Below are 25147 nucleotides of genomic sequence, written 5' to 3'. Positions count from 1 at the left end.
TCTTCATATAGGAACATGTAGCTTCTACAGATTTTCTGCAGTCACTGGTGTGATGACTGGGAATCACTGTTTAGGCAATCTGAGGTCCATTCTCAGGTACTCTTTCTAGATATCCCAAAGGCATCCTTTAATGTTCAGGGTATGAGTGTTGCCTCATGGTACTACAGTGGAAGAAGTGGAACAACTGTGGTGAAAGTACTCTGAGAAATGACTTGAAGGGTTAGTGGCTGCCATTGTTGCAATGATTACTGTACCTTGCCTTAAGATGGTGTTTTGTATGGACTGTGATTGTGTTAACAGAGGCTAGGATAATTTTCATTTGCAGGATCACCAGCATCTGAACTGAGACAATCTACAACCATCTCCTCCTTAAGTGCAACCTGGAGTCACTTCTATTTGTGCCAAGATACTAGTTAGGGCTTGGTTCATTAACCAGAAGAGACTACATAAGGCTCTTCTTTACTACACCTTCCAGTTTAAGGTTAGTTCCAGGTGGGAAGAATAACATAAAGCTCTTCATACAGCATCAATCCCTGTCAGTGTGGTTAGGGATTTGGGGGAAGGGGTATATTCCAAGAGACCATACGGCAGAGCCCAGACCTAAACCTTGAAGTAAAGAGGCAAGAAGAAACATTCTGGATCCCATTGGCCTATTTCAATTCTCCAGGATGAGGCATTACATAAGAATCTGTGGCCAAGGTGCAATTGACGTTAACCTGAAAACCTGTATTCAGAACCTAGTAGCCCTTGGTCAGAAGCTCAAGAATCCAGGATCCAGATTCTATAAATTCTCTTACCATGAGAACTGATAGAATTGACCATATGCTAGAACACTATGGAAATAGAAGGCTAAAGTGATACATTGATAGCTGGAATGAGCTGGGGATTGAACTCAGGTCCTTGGACTTGCTAGGCAGGCACTGCACCACTTGAGTCACACCCCCAGCCCTTTTTCATTTTAGCTATTTTGCAAGTAGGTCTTATATTTTTGCTGGTCTCAAACAACAATCTTCCTGATATATGCCTTTCAAGTATAGAATGAACATAAATAATGAGCCCTTTGAAGACCCAACAGGTATCCAAGGAACATACAGGCACCCTAGATAACTATTTCACTGACTCATTATAATGACTTAAAATTCTGAAATCAGGAGTCAAATAGATACATAGTCACTTGTCTTTCATTTTTCCTTGGAAAAGTGTGATAGTTTAGATTTTTTCATTGATGCAGCAAATATAACGTTCCCCACAATTTTCTTTCTTCTTCTCATCACTGTTGCATGACTTTCTGCATCTGCCCAATCCATAAGAACACCTTTTGACCCATCCATCTATCAAAATAAACACAGATGAATGTATCAGTGCAGGATAAAGGTAGACACTACCATACTGAAGATGTTGGTAACAGTGGTAATATCGACTCGAGTGAGCACTGATCCTGACACCTACTAGCAGTCTTGGAAATTCTATAAACCTGTGTGTGCAGAGTCCCTACTGCATAGGTACAGGTAGCTCTCTCTTTCCTCCAGTCAGCTCTACCTGAGTTTTGTTCTTATGCTTATGATGCTTTAATCTTTGTCATTTTTCACAGACTAACTCTGGTTCTACCTCCTCCCTTAAACTAGGTGCTTGCCAAGGAATTGCTAAGCCTTCAATTATCTATTTTCCCCTCATCACTCATTATTTGTTCAGCAGCAATTTGTTGAGTATCTGTTATGTGACAGGCCCTGGTCCAGGTACTTGCCACAGGGGATGTCCAGAGTAGGACTCTGAACATTGGAGGATCAGTTTTTTGTGCTGACCTGCAGGCTGCCATGTGGGTAGTTTAATCCTCTGTTCGTCTCTGATTTAATGTGCTTCTGCTATTCCTAAGTCAATAAAATGCTAAGTGCAGACCCAGCTTTCCCAACACATTGGGTCAGCCGTGGGCCCAGGCATGGTGGTTTAAATTAAAAATTCTCTCTACTTGCCTTTTCCCAAAATACTCTCCTAGGAGGTAATTCCCAACTCTCTTTCTCACCAGGATGTTCAGACATTCCAATATTCCATGCACCAACAGGTTGATTCTTTCTCTAAATGTCTTTCGAACCTGTCAACATCTTCCTCTATTTCAGTTGTCCTTGCCAGGGTTTAAGTCAGGCTAAACCAACTCAAAGTTAACCCAGAGTAACTTTTCTCCTCCTCCTCCTCCTCCTCCTCCTCCTCCCCCTCCTCCTCCTCTTCTTCCCCCCTCATTCTCCTTTTTCATCTTCTTCTAAAACAACTGAGTAACTGGCAAAGACGTTCAGCTTGCAAAACTGATCCAAGATTGAATGTGGCTTTCAATAACATGACCCAATAGTAAATTATGCAATTAAAATTATAAACTTTAGAGTTCCCAAGAAGCCTAAGGGGAAATATTTCCATTAGAAAATTATTCACCACTCCACTACGAAGTTTGTTGTGTTGCTAGAGAGGTTTGACCATGTTTGATCTGAAATCTAGAATCTTCTGCCTTACCCCCAGCTCCACACTTTGAGCATATTTTTATAAACCTGTAGCTATCCAACCTCAGCCTATAAATTGTTCACCACATATTCTAAGACAAGACTCCTCTGCTTGCTTTAAAGAAACATTCAAAACCAAATAACAGTGAAGAGGTGAAGCAATGAGACTGGTAATTGCAAGAGATGGCATCACTTGAAGTGGAATTGAACTTAGACACATGGGGTGAGGCTGTTGACATTTACACCACGGGTGTTGAGTGGCTGCTGCATATGGATGGAACGTCATATAAGACACCCTGGCCTCCACTGGTACACTCCACGCTCCCTAATGAGAAGTATTGCCATGGTTGAGGTTGACAGCCTGCCTGTAGGAGAGCAGTAGATCAAATCCAGGGCCTCATGCATGCTAGGCAAGTGCTGCATGCCTGGGCTACGTCCCCAGTCTTGAGCATATATTCATTTTAAGGTTTTTCACTAGATCTCAGCCATCCCCCTGGCTTGTCCTTACTCCCATGCAAATTCCCTTTTCCAGTGATCCTATGAGGAGGACCCCATTCTTACTCCCGTTCCCTTTTCCCCACTGTTCTGGTTACCTGGGGAAGTCTGAGCCAGGACCACAAGGACAGCAAAGGCCAAGAACCAGAGTCTAATGTGTCCTGAGAGGGTTGCAGAGCGGTCCGGAAGCACACTGAATGTGCTGAGGAAGCTGGTTCCGCACTCAGGGTTTTAATGACTTCGGTAGGGCTGAGTCATGAGGAAGAAATCAGAGAAATGCAGAGGGTTACACCACCCAGAATGGCAGCCCTCAGGTCAGTGCTATAAATCAGCCCTCCAGTGTCCGGAGTCTGCTCTAGACACCCTCTGAGAAGCTGATGGCACTAGTTGAGGAGGCATAAATCGTGGCTCTGCGAACAGAGCAGATCCAGCCTCCAACAAATTTCCTGCCCCTCTCCATGGGAAGTTCAGCCCCCTCCCCTGTGCTCTCATGGCTTCTCTGCTTCTTCTTTCTGCACAATGCTTACCATGATGCGTTGGAGCTAAGTGTTTTCTAATTCATTCTCCTAGCAGACTGACATCCTCAAGGACAACCATGAGACTCCCGATGGTCAGAACAAGCTGTTGTTTCTGCATGTCAGAGCATGCGGTGCACGTGTTGAAAATCATTGATGAACAAACACATGCACAGTGCTCACTCGTGTCCTCATAGATCTTAGAACTAGCATTTCTTAGCTAAGAAAATGTGGGCCCAGAGAGTGCAAGAGAATTTCCTAGGCCTTCCCTTCCCTTCCCTTCCTTTCCCTTCCCCTCCCTTCCTTTCATCCTAGGATTTGAACTCAAGGCCTTATAATTGCTAGGCAGGTACTCTACAACTTGACCCAAGCATCCAGCCCTTTTTCTTTAGTTACTTTTCAAATAGGGTCTTGCTTTAAGCCTGGGTTGTCCTGGACCTTGATTCTCCTATTTATACCTTTTGCTGGGATGACAGGTGTACACCACCACACTCAACTTTTATTGATGGAGATGGCTGGTGCCTTGCAAACTTTTTTGCCCAAGCTGGCCTTGAACAGCAATCCTTCTGATCTCTGCCTCCCAAGTAGCTAGGATTATAAGTGTGAACCACTGTGCTAGCAGACCAGCTCTTTTTAATCCTGCATATTAATCTTAATTTCCTACCCCAAATACTAAATATTGGCCATTTGGGGAGTTTTCCTTGGACTCTAGGCCCAAATGAAGAGCAAAATATTTCCTGTGGGGTTTCCAACACAGAGGGTACAGATGAGAACACCGCCCAGGCTCTGCTAGGAAGGTTGATTGTGGGGCTACTGGATTTTATTTGCTTATTTTTGTTCTTGGTTTTATCACCATGGTCCTTTTGTACCTTTTAAGAGGCCCAGTCCTCCAGGAAGGCAGCAGGCATGGATGCCACCCCAAAACCTGTGCTAAGCACTTCACTGTACAATTCCCCAGGATCCTCACCAGATCCCTGACTGGCAGATGGGTTCAGCGTTGCATGTTGCTTATGGAGTGAAGTCTGGATCCAGCTCTGGCTTACCTGTCCCCAAGACACATGTTCTTGCTATCATCCCAGAGGATTGTGTCTCAGTAATGATGGAATGAGGAGGCTGTTGGAAAAGCAGAAATGAGCTGAGGAGAGTCATAGCTGTTATTTTAAATCTCTGAAAGGCCTGGTCTGTACAGGCCCCGAGGGCAGAGCCACAATGCTGCGTGGAGATTGGGGCTGGTGGGGGGGTTGGAGGTTGGGGGGGTTGGAGGTTTGGGGGGTTGGGTTCAAACTCCTCTGAAAGACCTCCGATGACTGGAGCCATCTAGAAAATAGCTGAATTTCCTGGGGATGTGGTGGCTCTCAGTATCCTAGCTGCAAACCTCATCTGCACTCCACTTCCCTTAGGCAGTGAACTTAAGAGAAGAAAGCAAAGTCCTGCCATTCTCATTAGGGAGAGAGACAGAAAACACAGTGTCAGGTGGCCAAGGGTGTTAGAAAGAAAAATAAGGCAAGGGAAGAGGGATATAGTGTGCTGTGGGGGGTGTGTGTGTGTGTGTGTGTGTGTGTGTAGGGTGGTCAAGGAAGGAATCTATGAGGAAATAACACTAAGTAGACTCTTAATGTACTGAGAAACTAAATCACCTAGATATCTAGAATCTTCCACGCAGAGAGCACAGCAAGAGCAAAGCCCCAGGGCAGCAGAGTGCCAGGTATCCTCCAGAGAGCAAGAATCCAAGTGTGGCTGGAGTAGAGAAACAGAGAGAATGAACGAAAGAAACTAAACTAGGAACAGGCAGAGCTGCCTCATGTTGGACCTTAGACATCCGTATTACAGACTTTGGGATTTATTCAGATGGAGAGGAGGAACTGTGGTTTCTATGTCAAGTGATATTTCAAATCTGAAAGTTCACTTCCATCTGGGAGACTTCACTTTCTCCATCTGAAAAGTAAAGCATTGGGGCTAAACCAGGGTTTCCTGAAATGTGTGACTCATGTCGTGCAGCGTGTGTTATTATTTAGGAGACATAATAAAGTGTATGTGTTCAATATATGTTTTAATTCTCATTTGTGGAAAAAAATCACTAGGCCTTCATCTGGTGGGTTTTTTTTTTTTTTTTTAGGTAACATTACTTAGGATTTGAGCTGATATGGACTTAGGTAGATAGACTGTGTTATTGCTGTAGAAAAAGTAAGTAATGTGACACATTGTTCATTACAGACCAAAAAAAAGTTTGTAATGTGATATGCAAATGACTAAAGTCTGAGCTAGAAAATTGACGAGGGCCATTCTGTGGAATAGAAACCTAAAACCCAGAGAGTTCAATCTTGAGGGCACCTAGAGTCACACTCAATCCCCCTTCTCTACCATCTCTGATCTCTGGAAAATACTAATTTGCTCTCCATCTCTAATTTAGTAATTCTGAGAATGCTGTGTAAGTGGAATCTTATAGGAAACCATCTTTTGAGACTGGATTCTTGTTTTGGTCACTATTTGTTCCTCTTATTGCTGAATAATATTCCATGGCATGAACATTTATTTGTGCAGTTTTCATTTCTCACTATTTTTACTTTTAGAAATGTAATGGTGTCTCATCCTGGTCTTCATTTGCATTTCCTTAATATCTAGTGACATCTTTTCATGAAGTTCTTTGTCATCCATATCCTTTCTGGTTAAATGTCTATCATGTACATTTTCTAAACGGAGTATCTTTAATTGCTTAATTTTGGGAGCTCTTTATTTTAGATATAAGTTCTTTGTTGGATATGTAATTTGAAAATGATTTCTCTTAGTAATTACTTTTCCTGTTAATTGTCTTCACAGGGTTTTTTGCTACAGAGGGTAAGTTTTCAATTTTGATGAAGTCCAATTTATTGTTTTCTTTTAAAGATCATACTTTTGGTGTTATGTCTAAGAACTCTTTACTAATCTTTAAATCTTCAAGATTTTCTCTTGCGGGGCAAGGTAGTATATGCGTATAGCCCTTGCACTGGGGAGGATGAGACAGGAGGATTGGGTGTTTGAGGCCAGCCTGGTTACGTAGTGAGACTTTGTCTCAAAAAATAAAAAAAAAAACTAAACTAAAGGGTTTTCTCTTATGTTTTCTTCTAAAAGATTTATATTTTTATATTTAAGTTTTTATCTTTGAATATGATTCGAGTTAACTTTTGTCAAGGGTGTGAGGTTTATGTTGAAGTGTGTTATTTCTATTTATTTATTTGCTACAAATGCTCAATTGTTCTGGTGCCACTTGTGGAAAAGACTAACCTTCTTTCATTGGATTGCTTTTTATTTTTGTCAAAAATCAGGTGGCTGCACTTGTGGGACAAATTTCTGTGTTCCTTAGTCTTTTTCATTGATCTATTTGACTTCAAGTTTGAAACTCCCCAAGACTACTCTTACTTCTACACCAACTGCAAGTTTGAGAGTCCCCAAAACCACTCAAGTTTGTTAATTCAGAGAAGGACTCATAAAACTAAGGAAAGTCATTAGATTTGTAATTTAGAACAGACACAGATTTTTAAAGTATAGACTAAAATCATCAGCAGAAAGACAGGTCTAAGGAAAGGTCCAGGAGACAGAGTTTCCAGTGATCCTCCCCAGAGCAGCCATGCAGGTAGGGCCTATTTCTCATGACAATGTGTGACAATGCACACATTGGGAAGTTAACTAGGCCTTGGTGTCCAAGGTTTTAATTTGGGCTTAGTCACCTAAATATGGCTTACCACTTGCATGGCTGACTTTAGTCTCCATCCTCTCTAGGGGTCAAACTAATACCCAAAGCATCCCAACATCTACGCTAGATAGCATAGACTATCTAGCATGTGCCAAGGCTCCTAGATACCCAAAGACATCTATCAGGTAGGGCATTCTAGTGTTAACAGTTACCTACCAGGAGTCAAGGGTTAAGACAAATTCTTTTGGGGGAGGAAAATCCCTTACCGCTCAGCATCCATCTCTCCACCAGTACCAATAGTCTTGATTACTGTAGCTCCATGGTAAGCCTTAATATTGGGTAGAGTGGTTCTGCCCAGTTTGTTCCTCATTTTCAAAATGATTTTGGCTGTTCTAGCAATTTTCCATATAACTTCAGAATAAGTTTATAGTCTACAAAATACCAAGTTGGGATTATGTTAAGAATTGCATTAAACTTGCATATCAACTTGGGAAGAACTGACATTCTTACTTTGATGAGCCTCCCAATCCATGAACATAGTATATCTCTTTTTTCAGCTTATCTTTGATTTCTTTCATTGCTGTTTTGTAGTTTTTGTCATGTAAGCCCAGGACAAGTTTTTTAGGCATATGCCTAGGTATTATTTTTCTTTGTGCTGACTACAAACAGTACTTTATCTTTAATTTTTAAAATTACTATACATAAGTAATATGAGGGTATTTCACTGTGGGAATTTCATACATGTGTACAGTGTACCTTGCACAAGTTCACCCTTTCCACTATATTTCCATTTCTCCTCTCCTCTTTTTCAAATATTGTTTGGTGAGTTTCATTATGCTGCCTTCATATGTTTATATGCATTGTACTTCATCCTCGTCACCCCTCAATATCCTTTCCTTTTCCCCTTCTCCCTCCCACTGATTCTCCCCAGACAGTCCTCCATATATATTCATGTCCCATTATCACCTTGTCGTCATTGTCATCATCACCATCTTTTTAGGTCTAGATTCCACAAATGAGCAAGAACATGTGATATTGGACCTTTTGTTCTTGGCTTCTCTCATTCAGCATTTATTGTTAATTTTATATTTCCTATCAGTAAGTAGATCTTTTGTGTGCTCATCATGTATTCTGCAATGTTGCTGAACTCTAGAAATTCTGCAAGTTTTCTTTTAGATTTCTTTGATTTTTTATTGTAGATCATTTTTTCATTTGTAAATAGGGTAGTTTTATTTCTTACTCATCTGTATAACTTTTATATACTTTCCTTTTTATATTAGCTAGAACTTCTAGCACTATGTTGAATGAAACCAGTGACATTCCTTCCATGTATTTTCTGAGTCTAGTTTTTCATTTATTTTACAATTGCTTGTTGAAGCATTTTGTCTGTGTTTTTGCTCTTGTTTTGAGACAGGATCTCACTATGGAGCCTAGGCTGGCTTTGAACTCACTAGGTAGCCCACACTGACTTCAAGCTCTCAATCCTCATGCCTCAGTCTCCCAGTGTTGGGATTATAGGTGTGTACTACCACACCTGGCTGAATAATTTTTTATGAAGGCTATTTTGAAATCCTTGTTGAGTAATTCAGATATCTTTGTGTTTGTATTTTTTATGATCTTTTCTCATACCATTTGAGATTTTTCTGGTCCTTACTATTTCAAGTAAAACTTTTATTGAAATGCAGATATTCTTGGTATTACACTATGAAACTCTGACTTTATTTAACTATATTTTAGCAAGCCTCCTATTATGCTGCTTCTTGGAGGGAGAGATGATGGTACACTGCTATTTTCAGGTGGGACGGTCAAATAAGTTCTTTATTCAGCCACTTTTGTCAGCTGGGGAGGGGAGGAGATTCATTGCTACTTATTGAAGATGTTGGCTTTAAAGCTCTCTACCGGACTCTGGCACATTGGCTAGGAGAGGCAGTGGCCCCTTCTGACTCCAAGGTTGGGTGGCATCCTTTCTGTTCACTCTACCAGACCTCTTCTGACTCCAACCTAGCAGCAAATAGGAGGAGGGGTGTGGGAGGCAGGGTAAAAGTCCTGTCTGCACATGTGATTTCTACTGGCATGTGGGAACAGTGCTAACACTCAGCCTTTTCTGACACTACAAGGAAGTTCCTTTGCTGGCAGAGATAGTGGTTAGGATGCATTGTTTTCTGTGGTGTTTGATTGGAGTAGTAAAGGTTTTGTCTAGACTTGTCTGTATTTCTAGGCTTCCTTTTTGTATATTTTTTACAGATTTATTGAGATATAGATCATATACAAGTAATTACATTATTTAGCAAATATAGTTTGATGAGTTTAGAATGTACATACTTCTGTAATATGATTACCACAGCCAAGAGATAAATATCCATCACCTGCAAAAGTTGCCTCACATCTTTTTACTTTCTTGAAGGTAAGGACACTTAGCTAGGTCAGGTGACTCATGCCTGTAATCCTAGCTATTTGGGAGGTTGAGATGTGCAATGTATATGAGGGTGCACAAATCTCTTCTAAGTCCTGTTTTCAATCATTTTGAATAAGTACTCAGAAGTGGAATTGCTTGATCATGTGCCACATTGATTTTATTTTTTTGAAGACTCTTCATACTGTTTCTCGTGGTAGTTACAATTTTTGTTCCCATCAACACTGATACTTATTTTATTATTCATTTATTTATTTTTGTGGTACTGGGGCTTGAACTCAGGACCTACTCCTTGAGTCACTCCCCCAGCTCTTTTTCTTGATGGGTTTTTTTTGAGATAGGTTCTCACAAATTATTTCCCCAGACTGGCTTCAATCTCTTCCTAATCTCCACCTCCTGAGTAGCTAGGATTACAGGTGTGAGCCATTTATTTTTTAAACACTAGCAATCCTAAAGTGTGAGATTTTTCAATTTTCATTCCCTTGATGATTAGTGAGTTGAACATTTTCCTATACTTGGGTATTTGTATGTCTTCTTTGGAAAAATGTGTAGTCAAGACGTTTGCCATTTATTAATTGGGCTAATATTTATTTATTTATATTATTTGAAAGCAGTATGAAGTTCTCAAGAAACTAAAACTAGAACTACTATAGAATCCACTGATACCACTCCTGGGCATATAACTGAAGGAATGTGCTCCAGAATATAATAAAGCCACTCGAACACTCATGTTTATTGCAGCACTATTCACAAGCTTTAGAAACAGCCCAGATGCTCCACAACTGATGAATGGATTAAGAAAATAAGAAAATGTGATATATATATATATATATATATATATATATATATATATATATATACAATGTGATATATATATATATATGTATATACAATGTGATTTATTCAGTCATAAAGTAGAATGAAATTATGTTGTTTGCAGGTAAATGGATGGAACTGGAGGACAAAATGTTAAGTGAATAAGTCAGGCTCAAAAAGTCAAAGATCACATGTTTTGCCTCATATATGGAAGCTAGGCCTGTAAGTTAAAGTTAAATGTAAACATTAATACATATATGAAGGAAGGGGAGAGGAGGGAGAACAATGGAGTGGGGCAAATCTAAGATATTGTAAGCACATATGTAAATATCACAATGTATTCCCCCATGCAACTATTATATATATGCTAATTAAAAAGACTTTTGCTGCTTATTAATTGAGCTGTTTATCTATTTGCTACTCAGTAGTAGGAGTTTTAGTATTTTGTTTTTCACTTTCATTTATGTAGAGAAATTCTTAACTTTCTCTTCTGACTTCCTCCATGATACACTTTTCATTCAAAAGTGTACTGCTCAGTCTCCACCCATTTGTACAGTTACTAAAATTTCGTTTGTTGTTGCTGTTGACTTATTTTATTTCATTTTAATCAGAAAATATGCAGGACATGATTTAAGTTTTTTGAACTTACTAAGGCTTATTTTCTAGCTTAATAGAACTTTCTAGGGAAAGTTTGATATGCTAATGAAAAGAATGTGTATTCTGCAACTGTTTGATAAGTGTCTTTTAAGTCCATTTGAGCTATAGCATAAACTCTGACCTTCCTTCCTTGCTTCCTTCCTTCCTTCTTTCTTTCCTTTTCTTTCTACTGAGAATTGAACCCAGGGTCTCACATATGCTAGGCAAGTGCTCCTCCACTGAGCTATATCCCCAGCCCTTCTTATTTTTTAAAATTTTAATTTTGAGATAAGATCTTACTAAGTTGCCCAAGCTGGCCTTGATTTTATGATCCTCCTGTTTCCACCTCCCAAGCAGTCAGGATTACAGATATGTGTCACCATGATTGGATGATTCTGATGTGTTTTTTTTTTTTGATCTTTTTTGCCTGTATGATGCAGGGTGGTGATCAAAGTGGGGGTGTTGAAATCCTTCGCAGTTAATGTATTGGAGTCTATCTATCCCTTTAGGTCTATTAGTGGTTTTTTAATATATATAAAATTGAATGTTCTAGCAGGTCTCATGCCTATAATCCTAGCTTCTTGGGAGGCTGAGATGGGGAGGATTTGAGGCCAGCCAAGGCAAATAACTTGTGAGACCCCCATCTCCAAAATAACCAGAGCAAAATGAACTGGAGGTGTGGCTCAAACAGTAGAGTCCCTGCTTTGCAAACATGAAGCCCCGAGTTCAAACCCCAGAATCACAAAAAAAAAAAAGTAAAATTGGATGTTCCTACTTTAGGTGCATATAGACTTCCAATCATATCTACTTATTAAGTCAGTCCCTCGGTCATCACATAGTTCTGTTCTTTGTCTCTTCTTACACTTTTTTTTTTCATAGAGTTTATTTTCTTGGATATAAGTATAGCTACTCCAGCTTGCTTTAGGTTTTCATTTGCTTTGAATATCACTTTTTAATCCTTCTACTTTCAGTCTGTGTGTCTTTACAGCATATGGTTAGATCATATGTTTTTATCCATTCATCCAATCTGTTCTTTTTAATTGGATAATTTAGCTGCCAATTAAAGGTTGATAAAGGTCTGATAATTGATAGATGAGGACTTAACTCTTGTCATTTTGTCAATTTTCTTCCAGCTATTTTACATGCTTTGTTCTTTTCTTCCTCTCTTGTTCATCTTTGTGGTTTGATAGTTTACTGTATTAATAGTGTCTGATTCTTTTCTATTTCCCTTTTCTGTATCTGATCTTTTAGTGAGACTTATATTTTCCCCTGCTTTCATGATGGTAGCTATCTTTCTTTCATTTGTAGATGTAGGACTCCCTTAAGCATCTTTTGAGGCCATTGTGGTGGTCATGAATTCCTTTGGTTTTACTTATTTTGGAAGGTCTTTATTTCTTCTTCATTATTGAAAAATATCCTTTCTGTGTATAATGATCTTAGTTGGCAGTTATTTTCTTTCAGGACTTCAAATATGTCAATCTATTTCCTCCTGGCCTATAGAATTCTTGTTGAGATGCCTGATGTTAGTCTAATGGGAATACCTTTAAACACAAGTTGTTGCTTTTGTCTTGAAGATTAAATTTTTCTTTGTCTTATACTTTTGACATTTTGACTGTAATATGCTGTGGTGAAGACTTTCTGGTCATGTCTGTTCAGGGTTCTATTAGCTTTCTGCATAAGGGCACCCATATCTTTCTGAATATTAGGGAAGTTTTCCGCTCTTATTTCACTCAGTATTTTCCATGTCCTTAAGTTTATTCTCCTTGTCTTAGCTATACTAAAAGTGGAGATGTTTATTCTTTTAATGGTTTCCTGAAGGTCTTGAATAATCCATTCACTCATTTTTATTTTTTATCTTGTTATTTTCTTTTATCTGATTTTTGTCAAAAGGTATGTCTTCAATTTCAGATATTTTTTCTTCCATTTAATCTAATCTATTTTTGAAGATTTCACTGTATTTATTATTTGACTTGTTTATTATTGATTTATTTCTAATACTTCTGTTTGGTACTTTTTCAAAATCTCTCTGTTGAATTTGTCATTCATATTCTTCATGTCTTCATAGTTTCATTTACCAGCTTATCTGTATTCTCTTGGATCTCATGAGCTTTTTAATAATCATTTAAATATAAATCATCCAAATTATAATCTTTTAAATTTTTATTAGGCATTTCATCCATTTTTATTTCTTTGGGATCTGTTACTAAAGTTATTGTGTTCTTTTGGGAGAATCATATTACCTTTTTTCCATATTTCTTGTGCTCCAGTGTTCAGATTTTCACATCTGATGAATTGGGTAACTCTGCCACTTTTATGGGGTAGCCTTCTTAGTAAGCAACTTTGTCCTAAAGATGGGTCTTGTGGTTTTAATTTGCATTTCTTTGATGATTAGTGAATTGGACACCATTTTCTTATACCCATTTGACATCTGTATTTTTCCTTGGAAATTTGACCATTCAGGTCCAAAAGGGAAACCATCTGGCTTAAAGATTTCTTTCTTTATGCTATTGTGAAGGGAATCCTACATCTACAAGTGAATTAATTTGCCTTCTTGAATTAGGTGTATGGTTATTCAGGTTATCTACTTCACTGTCAGAGTGTTTGGATATCTTTCAAGGAATTGGTTTAATCTCATCTATTTAATAAATACTATGGGTATATAATCCATTGTATTCAATTATTCTCTGTTTAATGTTGATGGTATTGGTAGAAATAATCTCTCTTCAATTTTGATAGTGGCAATTTGAGTCTTCATTCTCTTATTATTGCTTAACATGACTACAGGTTTATTAATTTTGTTTTTCAATGAATCAACTTTGGGTTTTATTGGCTTTTCTCTATGGCTTTCCTATTTTTCAATGTCAATCATTGTGTTCTAAATTTTAACATTTCATTTCTTCTGCTTGTTTTATGTTTAATTTTCTCTTATTTCTCCAATTTTCTAAGGTAGATCTTAGATTACTGATTTTTTTCAGTGTTTCCTTTCTCCCAGTATTTCATCTGATTTATATTTCTGAATGGGATGAGAGGTGATGGGAAAGTGCAATGGGAAGATAAGAGTATAAATAAAACCTGTTTTCCTATTTTCACCCCATCTCCTAAATCTTTTCTATTTAATAATTGATGAAGTTTTATAAACCTACCAACTAAAAAAGTGTTTTCCTTCTTTCACAGGGATTCATATTGGGTTAAACACCCAGAACAAAAGACAAATACTTTACCGGAGGTCAGAAACTATTGGTTTGCCACAAATGGTAACTTTACACACTATTCTGCTGTCATTAGGTATGTATAAGGTGCTGCATGTGGACCAGTGGAAGCAACTGACTCCATCTAGGTTTAGGGAAGAATTATTTGGGGGCATAGTTCTTTCCATCAGACCCTACAGTTTTAAGAGATATATCTCATCTCATAAGACTTCCCTTTCCTTTAATAATTTCTAAAACTGTTTAGCATTGTGTCATTCACAGTCAGTGATGCAAATTAATGGTCTAGTGATCTGGGTAGCATAACATTCTTACCCTCTCTGGTTCATCACCCATGATAAACCAGTACAGGTGACCGTTTAGGGTCTTATCTATATAAAGAGCTCTGAGTTCCTTGGAACATACAGCTTCCTCTCTCCCAGGAGCCATGAATTTCCCAATGCTGACCTTCATTATCTGTGGGTTGCTAACTCAGGTGACCAAAGGTAATGGAGCCCTATAAAGTAGAGATGATGAAATTAGGATGAATTATTGCACACAGCCTCCCCCAGTGTCTTGAAGGAAAAGGCAAGTCTGACAAGAAATAAAGAGCAGCAGAATGGGTCTCATTTTGGCAGCTCCATGCTTCTATTCTCTGAGATTCTTTTTAAGAGGCCTCTGGTAAGCTGAGATATCCTCTGAGACATTTCTCTGAAAGGCAAGAAATGCTCTGAGTTGCCTTATCTATCTTTCTGTACAATTACCTAGTGTTGGCTTGCCCTCATATCACTTCTACTTTAACTATTTTATTGTGTCCCAATTAATCTAAATCTTCCTACCATCTTGAATTCTTCTTTGTCTTGAAAGTATGTTCATAGGAGGTCCTCATTTTTCATGTTCTTAGATACAGCAGACAAGGAGGATCTTCTGATTTTAGGGCAATATGAAGGGCTTATTCCATCATTTTAATAATCCTACTTTTGAAAATCGACTATTTCTATTGAAAAATAGTACTTACCATTGATTTATGTGTCAAGAAATTGATAGGATTACAAGAATTTAAGTAACAGGAAAATGCTCTCCAATTTAAGAACACTAGTTATCCAGTCTTCTCTTTCAGAATCAATCAATACCAGTTTCTTGTATGTACTAAGACATGTAAACATATATTTACACATTTATACTTTTTATGTTTTTAAATCTTTGTTTGTAAATGAGCCCTGTGGGTTCATTCAGCCTGTAGAGTAACATCTGTTAGAGACTTAAACATAAGCCAGCTTCATGTTTTTGATTGATAAATAAAACTTTCAGGGGATGAATGGATATCCTTGCTATTTAATTATGTCACTACTGCTGGAAAACAGCTTTTTAATGATTACAAACAATTCTGCAAGGAAAACTTGTAAACTAATGTACATATTTCTGTTTGTGACAGGAGCACACACACACACTACCAAACTACCCATTAAAAGGTTACACTGCTTTTTTGCTCCTATGACCATTTGTGAGTGTAATCTCTGCATATACTCACCAGGAATGTTTTCCTGTTATGTTTTTCCAAGTTTTACAGTCTTGTAAGAGGAAATGGAGCCCTCTCATTGCTTGAGTTTGGGGCACTTTTCAGTGTAAATGAACTTCAACTTTTATTCCACTAGATTCCCAAACTCCCTGTTACTGATTTTTATGTACTTAGAAAAATGACATGTTAAATTTGAAGGTGATATAATTTTCTTAGAAAGATGTTTTTCACTTCCATGAGGTGGCTATGAATAGGCCTGTTCTTTATATGTTGTTCACAGGGAGACATAATAAGTATGCTAAAGAGTTAGTGTCTGTATTCATTTCTAATTATTAACTATTTGTTGAAGTTTTTAAAAATTTTGAAATTGTAAGGAAGTAAAAATAAAGTTTTTCTTCATTGTTCTCCCTTAGTGTCCTTAGTTATCATTTGAATAAAAATCTGTAGTTAATTTGTAAATTTCTTATTATATCATTAATATTTTCCCACTTAGCAAATATTTTTCAAAAACCTTATTTTTTGTGATTTTATAAATTTCCATAAAATGAATGTTTTGTAATTTACTTATCCAAATTATTTTGCATAAATAAGTGTATATTTTAAATACAAGGATAGTTAACAAAAATTTTCTTATATGTAAATCATTCAATACAAAATTCTTAGAAATGATTCTTCTTGTTTGCTTAATCTACTGTCAACTTTTAAACATTTGCAGATACTATAAATGAAAGATTATATTGGACTAGTCAATTTTCATTTATGTCTGAGAAATGGACAAGTCAAACTTCAAAAACAATTAATTATGTATTTCAACTTTTCTACAAATCACTTATGCCTATTTTTCTCTTTTGCTTTGAAGGGCTGGTTTTAATTCCTCTTGATTTATGGTTTTCTTTTTGTTTTCTCTTATAGGTTCGGTCTTAAAATTTTGACTATTTAGTCTCTCGGCTTTATTTTAAGTGCTTTTAGGTGACATAGCATCTGATGATTTGTTAAGTAACTTTTCATCATGCCAAACTGTCCATCAATAGATTGTTATCAACTAATGTATTTAATATTAGCTGATTCTGCGTCTGATAATTTTTTGGCTGCTTGACTTTCCTGCCTGAAAAGACACAATTGTTCTTAGTATCTTCTAATATTTAAATTTTAAAATATTGATGATAAAAATCACATGTCCAAATGACATGAATTTTGGACTATTGAAGAGCTTTGAGGAAAATGACTGTTGTTTCTCTGAAAAAATCCATTGCTTAAGCCAAATTCTTGAAATTGTCTTTGACTTTTCTATTTCTGTGTCCCTCATATCTATCAAGAAGTCTATGTCAGCTATCTGAAAGTTACTGAAAGTTAGCTATTCCCACTGTCTTATTGTTATCTCCATCATCTAATGTCAAGCTAGCACTGTATGTGATCTTATATGGGAAGTCAGATCATAACGTTTTCTGCTCCAAACTTTGTGAAACTCAGACCAATATCCTGAGTCCTTGCAGTGATCCACCTGGCCTTACATATTCTGGCCCTTACGACCTCTCTCACCTTTTCATCTACGATTCTAATGCTTATTCAGTTCACTACAGCCACACTGGCCCTAATGCTCTTCCTCAAATATGCCATACTCATGCAACCCATAGAGTTCTGTGTCCTCTGTACTTGCCTCACACACTGGCTTGGCTAATTCCTTCACTTTCTTAAGTGCCTAATACCTTGTCATATAGACCTATATATTCCTATATATATATATATATATATATTCCTATATATTCCTGTTTAATGAACTGTGCCATGTACTCCAATTACCCTTAAGTCTGTTCTTTCTTCTTTCTGCAAACTATTTATCACCCCCTTATTACTTACTTTTTATTGTCTTTTGTCCCCTGCTTGAAAGTAAGTGCCATGCGATTTTGTATTTTTAGTTCACAAGTGGGACCAAGGGCTTTGTGGTGCCTGCACCATGCTAGGAGCTCACAACTTTGATAAGTGTATGGCTATAAACTAAATTTAAACCTGCAGGTAAGAAGAGATGGCAGTGAGAAGCAATTTTGAAGAAGAATTGGCAGAGCATAAGAAGGAAAGGAAAGTAGGACTGGTGGAGTGACTCAAGTGGTAGAGCACCTGCCTAGCAAGTGTGAGGTCCTAAGTTCAAACCCCAGGACTGCCAAAAAAAATTGAGGAAGGGAGGAAAATATAAGATGATTCAGAATTAAAATTTTGACATGCTGGGAGAAAAAAGAAAAGATGTAATCTTCACAGAAGTGAGAAATGAAGAAGCAAGGTTAGTTTGTCTTGGATTAAAGAAGTAGCAGAGCTAAACTTGAAACTTACAGGAAATTTCATAAAGTGCAAAGTAAAATGACAAAAGATAGAATAAGTTCACTGGAGAAGATGGGCCACAGCCAACATTTCCCAGGGGAAGAAATATGAACAAACCATTGTGAGCTTAAAATATGTTGGCATGTGTAACAGCTACTACATTAAATGCAAACAAGGTTGTTTTGAAATGACTTGCTCTTCTGCATGCATTCTAGGCTTTCTCCACTATGCAACTCCTGCTCTAGCTACCTCAGAATCCCTGGAGAATATAGCTTGAGAAAGATGATCCTATGGTTTGCTTGATCAATGAGCATACAATGGAGCATCCTAATCACACTTTAAATTCATATCCTCATCCTTCACCTGAATAACCATACTGCTTAGAAATCCTACATTTCCCTGATGACCTAAACTTTCCTTTCCTAAACAACTGCTTTATATTGACCTTTGATTGTCTTTAATTCTCCCGCTCATGGCTCTCCCTCTATGTTTATAACTTTATCCCACACTTTGGATTAAGCAGGTGTTTTCCTTCAATCTAAGTCCCTCAGAGTTCTGTCTGTGACTCTCCTGATGTGTTTGCTCAAGGTTCCCCTCTGGGCCTGGGGTGGCCCATGATCCTCTCCAGGTGCAGGTTGGGTAAGGTGCCCAGTGGTTGACTAAGGCTCTGGACCTGATGCAGTGGCTGGAAGGGTGGTATGGGGTGGCTGCAGGGAAGCAACAGCAGCTCAATGTGGGTAGGACAGGTCCCATAGCATAGCAACTCTAGTGGCTCAGAAGCAAGCCTGGGTACAGGGAAGCTCTGGCCTGCAGCAGCAGGGATGAGGGGCAGGTGGACCAGCACATGGCAGCAGCTAGGGTGTGAGTTAGTGGAGTGGCTTCTGTGATGCAAGGAGTCTCCACCCAAGAAAGCAGGATGATGTCTCCCAATTCAGGGTGGGTCTGGGTGTGCTGCCGTGTGCATGCTGTGCTGGATTATCCTGGGTGGGAGACTCAGGGCACAGGACAGTCCAGCTCATCCCACACAAGGAAAACACCTGCTTCCTTGGAGGAGTCCAGCCACTATACACCTTCCCATCAAGGAAGCACTGACTCTTCTTTCTTCTTTCTCTCTTTCTTGTTTATATATTTATTTTTCTGTTCTTATTTTTTCACTTTCCCTGACTGTATTGTCTTCCTTTGTAATAATTATATTGTGTTCTCATGCATTATTATTTCTTACATCTTCATCCCATACAGTTCTCCTCCTCCCTTGCCTATCTTCCTTCTTCTTTTCCCAAACCCTTCTTTTTACTATTTAATTTTTAATACCTATGCCTTTAATAATTTTTAAACTCCTAGTTTGTCCTGAAAGAACCCTGGTTCCTTTCTTCTGTAATCATTTTGGAGGTGTAGTTGGTGTTTCCAATTGTTTCTTACTACATTTAAATAACTGGTTTGGTTTTGAATTATAATTTCATTATTGCTGAATGCTTTTTCTCCTCTGAGTGGCAGTGAAAGAGATATTCAACCTGCCAGATGCACAAATTGTAATATAGAAATACAATAGGAAAAAGAAAGACAATATCACTCCTCCAAATGGTCACACTCCAATAACCAAATCCAAAGATACTGGAAGGGCTAAAATGCTAGACAAAGAACTTACAACTTTACTTTTGAAAATGATCAATGACCTCAAAAAGGATTTTACCAAATAGATAAATGAAGTAAGGAAATCAATATATGACCTGGACAAGAAAATCAGCAATATGGACAAGAAATTCAAAACAGTATTGAGATTTTCTGAGGAAAAAAAACAAATGGAAATATTGGAAATTAAAATTCTCAATAAGACAAATTTGACATGCAGTAGAGATTATCACCAGTAGGCTAGAACTAGCAGAAAAAAGAATATCAGGGATTGAATACAATATTGGAGAAATATTATACTCAATAAATAAAGAAAAAATAAGCATGACCACATCTTCAAGAACTCTGGGGCATGATCAAAAGACCCAACCTAAGAATCCATGGGGTAGGAGCTGAGATTAAAAAAAATAATAAAGGCATAGAAAACCTATTCAATGAAATTTTCATTGAAAACCTATTCAATGAAATTAGAAAATTTCCCAAATTTTGTGAAACATATGGACACTCACAAACAGGAGACATTTAGATTCCCAAATAGAAATCACCAGAAAAGAACCTCTCCATTCCACATTAGAGTTAATATACAAAAACTACAGAACAAAGAAGGGATATTAAAACTACAAGAGAAATATGTCAATACAGGTCAAGAAGTCAGAATTACCTCAGCTCTCCCAGCAGAAACTCTAAAAGCCAGGAAAGCATAGAATGATCTATTTCAAGCTCTGAAAGAATATAACTGTCAATCAAGATTATACATGCAGCAAAGATATCTTTTAAATTTAATGGAGAAATAAGGACTGTCCAAGATAAGCATAAGCTAAAGGAGCTCATGTCCACCAAGCCTGCGTTGCAAAAGATACTTAAAGGAATACTTATACAGATGAGGAAGAAAGACAGTCATAAGCATGAGAGGTCAGGAAAAAATACATTTCACAAGAGGAACAGATGAACACATGAACATTAGAAAAGAATCAAACATGTTCAACTCAACAAACCAGCAAAATCCCAAGATGAATAAGTATGAAAGAAAGGAATAAACAACACTTGAATTACTCTGGGAACAACAACAGAATCACAGGAAACAAAAAATTTCTCAACAATCACACTAAATGTAAATGGTCTTAATTATCCAATAAAAAGACATAGACTGTCTGAGGGGTTAAAAAAACAAAATCCAATTATTTGTGGTCTGTAAGAGACACACCTCCCTGGCAAAGACACACACAGACTGAAAGTGAGAGGATGGAAAATGATATACCAAGCAAATGGAAACTGAAAGCAAGCAGCAGTAGCTACACAGCAGATTTCAAGCCTGATTTTGCCAGAAGAGAAAAAGAAAGGCAATCCATCAAGAAGATACAATGATTGAATTTATACACACCAAATGTTGGTGCATCAAACTTCATTGCACATAAAAGGACAGGTGACAGATGGATAGAAAATAACTGCAGGTGGTATTCATCAAGTGATAGATCATCCAGCAAAAATCAAAAGAAAAACTTCAGAGTTAAACTGCATGATAGAGCAATTGGACTTATCAGACATCTACAGAATATTCCTGTCAACGACTGTGGAATACTTTATTTTCTCAGCAGCTTATGGAGCTTTTTCCAAACTACATCATATTTTAGCCTTAACAAATACAAAGAAATTGAAATACTTTCTTGTTATCTTTTCGGATCATAATGGGAAAAATTAGACATCAATAGCAAGAGAAACTAGAAACTACATAAGCACATGGAAATTGAAAAGTAAAGTTTTGAATGATTGGTGGGTCATTAACGAAATCAGGGAGGAAATTAAAAATCCTAGAATTGCTGGGTGCTGGTGGTTCAGGCCTATTATCCTAGTTACTTGGGAGGCTGAGATTGGGAGGCTCATGGTGCAAGGCCAGCCCAGGCAAACAGTTTGTGAGACCCCGCTCCAAAATAACCAGAGTAAAAATTGGAGGCATGGCTCAAATGGTAGAGTGTCTACTTGGCAAACATGAAGTCCTGAGTTCAAACCTCAGTCCCATCAAAAAAAAAAGTCTTAGAATAAAATGAAAATACAATTTAACCAGAATCTATGGGATACAGTAAAGGCAGTTTGAAGAGGGAAGTTTATACCTATGAGTGCCTAATTAAAAAATAAGAGAGATCTTAAGTAAATAACCTAATTATGTCCCTCACACTCAGAAAAATAAGAACAAGCCAAACCAAAAGCAGTACATGGAAAGAAACAATACAGATCAGAGCAGACATTAAGTAAATGGAGACAGAAAAACAACACAAAGAATCAATGAAACAAAGAGTTAGTTCTTTGAAAAGATAAGTAAGATTGACCAACCCTTAGCCAAACTAACCAAAAGAAGGAGGGATAAAGCCCAAATGAATAAAATTATACATAAAAATGGAAGATTATAAGGATACCAATGAAATTCAGAAGATCATCAGGGAATATTTTGAAAACTTACAGTCCAACAAATCAGAAAATCTAGAAGAAATGGATACAGTTCTAAACACGTATGATTCACATGATTTACCAAAATTGAACCAATAAAATATAAATAACTTTAAACAGATCTACAATGAGCAATGAAATCAAAGCAGTAATAAACATCCAACCAAGAAAATTCCAGGACTGAATAGATTAATCTTTAAAGAACTAACACCAATGCTCCTCATACTATTCCATAAATAGAACAGAAAAAAACACCCCCCAAATCATTCTATGAAGTCAGTATTACCCTAAGATCAAAGCCAGTCAAGAATACTACAACAAAAAAAGAAAACTATGTATCAATATCCTTGATGAATATAAATGCAAACAATCTCAATGAAATTCCTAGAATCCAAAATTCAACAGCACATCATAAAGATCATACACGACAAAGAAGCTGGTTCCATTCCAGGATGTAAGGATGGCTCAACAAATCAATACACATAATACAGCATAAATAAAATCAAGGACAAAATTCATATTATCATCAAACTTTAGTTTAGCTTCTTTTCTTCCTACCCCTCAGAAACTGCTCTTCGCGGGCGTACCAGTGACCTTCCTACCACTATATGCAAAGAACGCTTTTCTGCCTTCATCTTTCTCACCTCTCAGCAGAACTTGACCACTGGTGACCACTCCTTCCTGTAAGAAGCACTCTCTTCCCTTGCTTAGTCTGACTGTATCTAATACAACTCTCCTTATATGCTTTTGGTATTTGCTGTTTTCATGCCCACCATATCAGTCTGCCCCACAACTGTCATTGTCCCATTGCTTCACAGAGTGCTTGCAAAATTCTCCCATACAGGACATTCCAGAAATGCTAGAAAGTCATCATCTCACCCTGGGAGCATCTACCAATCCTGAGTCAGTGCTGGATAAACACTGTGGGTTCCTTTGGCCCTCCTTATGATCACTAGGCTTTTGGGGAAGCATGACTACCTGAGTTCCCCAGGGCATCATACTCTGGTCAGTTCCAGTGGTAACTGGCCTGATGACATATCTTTTTTTGATTCCTGACTTACCATTTCCCCACTTATTGGGGAGAGAGGTAATTGCCTTTCAACTAAACTATTATACTCAAATCTTTGCCCAGGGTCTGCCTTTGGGGAAACTCAAACTAAATTCTAGTATCTTTTTCCTGCTTGCTTCTGACTTATTGCCTTGTTTCATTTGAGTCTTCCTCCTGTCTGATCTCTTGATATTGAAACTCACTAGAATTTAATCCTACATTTTTTTCTAATATTATTCCACGGCTTTATTTGTGTAGGTGTAAATGTATCTATAAGCAATGGTTCCAAAATTTACACCTACAGTTGAAACCTCTTTTCTGAGATCCTTTAGGTATATTCAACTGCTTTCTTGATATCTTAGGATTATCATATTTTATATCCTTCCCAAGAAAATATTTGATCCCACCATTTCCTTTTCCCCAAAGTCTCACTCATCCCCTAGGTTTTACACTTCAATGAATGACAATATCTCTAACCACATTTATCCCAATTCAAATATCTGACAATTCACCTTGGTTTCTTCATATTTCTCTTGCATTGTATCCAAACACTTATTGTTTTACATCATTCTGTTTTTTCTACAATAACTTCTGAGTCCCCAGTCATAGCCACCAGTAGATCATAACTAGAAGAACTGTGTCTAGCACATATCCCCGATTTTAGTCCTTCTGGTCCTTCATCTAAGCTCCTGGAATCCTAACCAAACTAAAACAGAGTTTTAGTCAATACATTCACGTCATGTTCTGAAAAAAATTAAATCTATTACTTACCTAAAGGGACTGGGCTATCTGGCCCTGCCACTCCAGGCTCTTTTCCTCTTGTGATCCTTTGTTCTTTGAACATTACACTTCAGACTAGTCATCCATCCCCAAGTCTCTTAAGTACAGTAAAGGATTTCCTCAAGACTAAGACTGAACATTGCCGATCTTTCCTGAGCAATCTTTCCTCCTGTGTATGTGGTTGACTCACTTCACCTAAGTTCAAATATCATTCTTAAGTGTGTCTGTTCTCCCTACCTGTCTTCTTTTTCTCTTCTTCTTCTTTCTTCCTTCCCTCCACTACAATTTTTTGAGGGAACATACCACAGTTTTTAAATATGTTTTGTATTTTCTTGTTTATCTCTCTCAATGGCTTTTAGTATTTGTCATCATAATAGTGTAGATAGCAAAAGTAGTTGTTATAAATTTTTGATTGAATGAAGTTGTTATGTTGATGCTGGTTTAAAATTTGACCTACTCTTCACTCCTTGCAGCTGGCTGGTCTGAATCAAAATGCTGGAAGAATGATTTAGGGCACTGCAGAAGACGATGTTTAGATGATGAAAGGTACATACGTCTTTGTAAGAGCAAGGTATCATGTTGCATTCCCATAACTTCATCACCTGTATACACTCTCAAACCTCCACCTCCCTTGTTCCATCTAGAGAATATAACCATTGATTTGAGTGAATTGACACCTTTTCCTTTATCGCCAATGTCCGGGATAAATGATGCAGTAACATTTAATGAAAACAAGATTACAGAATCCCCAAATACTTTGACTGTTTCTTCCCAGTCTGTCCCATCACCTTCTAGGATACCTCTTGTTGATTAAATACCATTTCCTTCTGCACATGGGACAACTAGAAATACTGTTGGAAAGAAAATTCAAGATGCTGATCCTACCAATGCAATTTCACTGGGAGGATTCCATCAGAGATTGGACGGCCACAGGGATGGACATAAGTGCTAAAGCCAAGACACAAGCCAAGCCTTAAGTTAGAAATGTGTAGAAGATATGAGAATTCTCTTGATTGGGCTTAAATTCTTTATCTAGCTTCTTCTGACTTATTAAAATGTAGTGGGCTAGTTTTGGTCTCAGGTGAACATTGGTGTCTGTTTTATTATTATTTTAATCATACATATTTATGGGCTATCATGTAATAATTTGATGCATGTATACAATGTACAATGATCAAATCAGGTAGGTAACATATCCTT

General features: G+C 37.5%; 2 protein-coding genes across 2 annotated transcripts; one reads left to right on the top strand and one right to left on the bottom strand.

Annotated features, from left to right (window-relative positions):
• Positions 1–1181: 1181 nt before the first annotated feature.
• On the bottom strand, positions 1182–14573 carry LOC109691787 (beta-defensin 115). Its single transcript, XM_020171982.1, is given in 4 exon segments — positions 1182–1224; positions 1226–1331; positions 3080–3203; positions 14553–14573. Coding segments are annotated over 4 exon segments (294 nt in total).
• A 91-nt stretch (positions 14574–14664) lies between these two features.
• On the top strand, positions 14665–24761 carry Defb125 (defensin beta 125). The gene is made up of 2 exons (XM_020171983.2): positions 14665–14722; positions 24421–24761. The coding sequence occupies exons 1-2, from the start codon at positions 14665–14667 to the stop codon at positions 24759–24761; spliced, it is 399 nt and encodes a 132-aa protein (XP_020027572.2).
• Positions 24762–25147: the final 386 nt, after the last annotated feature.

This window comes from Castor canadensis, chromosome 5 (genome assembly GCF_047511655.1).
Source record: "Castor canadensis chromosome 5, mCasCan1.hap1v2, whole genome shotgun sequence".
NCBI lineage: Eukaryota > Metazoa > Chordata > Mammalia > Rodentia > Castoridae > Castor > Castor canadensis.
This window is presented reverse-complemented; position numbering and strand designations above follow the sequence as displayed.

Bases quoted from the DNA above. Each gene is read 5' to 3' on its own strand.
- Defb125 (XM_020171983.2), top strand. From the start codon at position 14,665: ATGAATTTCCCAATGCTGACCTTCATTATCTGTGGGTTGCTAACTCAG. The intron at 14,723-24,420 runs GTAATGGAGCCC...CACTCCTTGCAG, and splicing joins GCTAACTCAGGTGACCAAAG to CTGGCTGGTCTGAATCAAAA.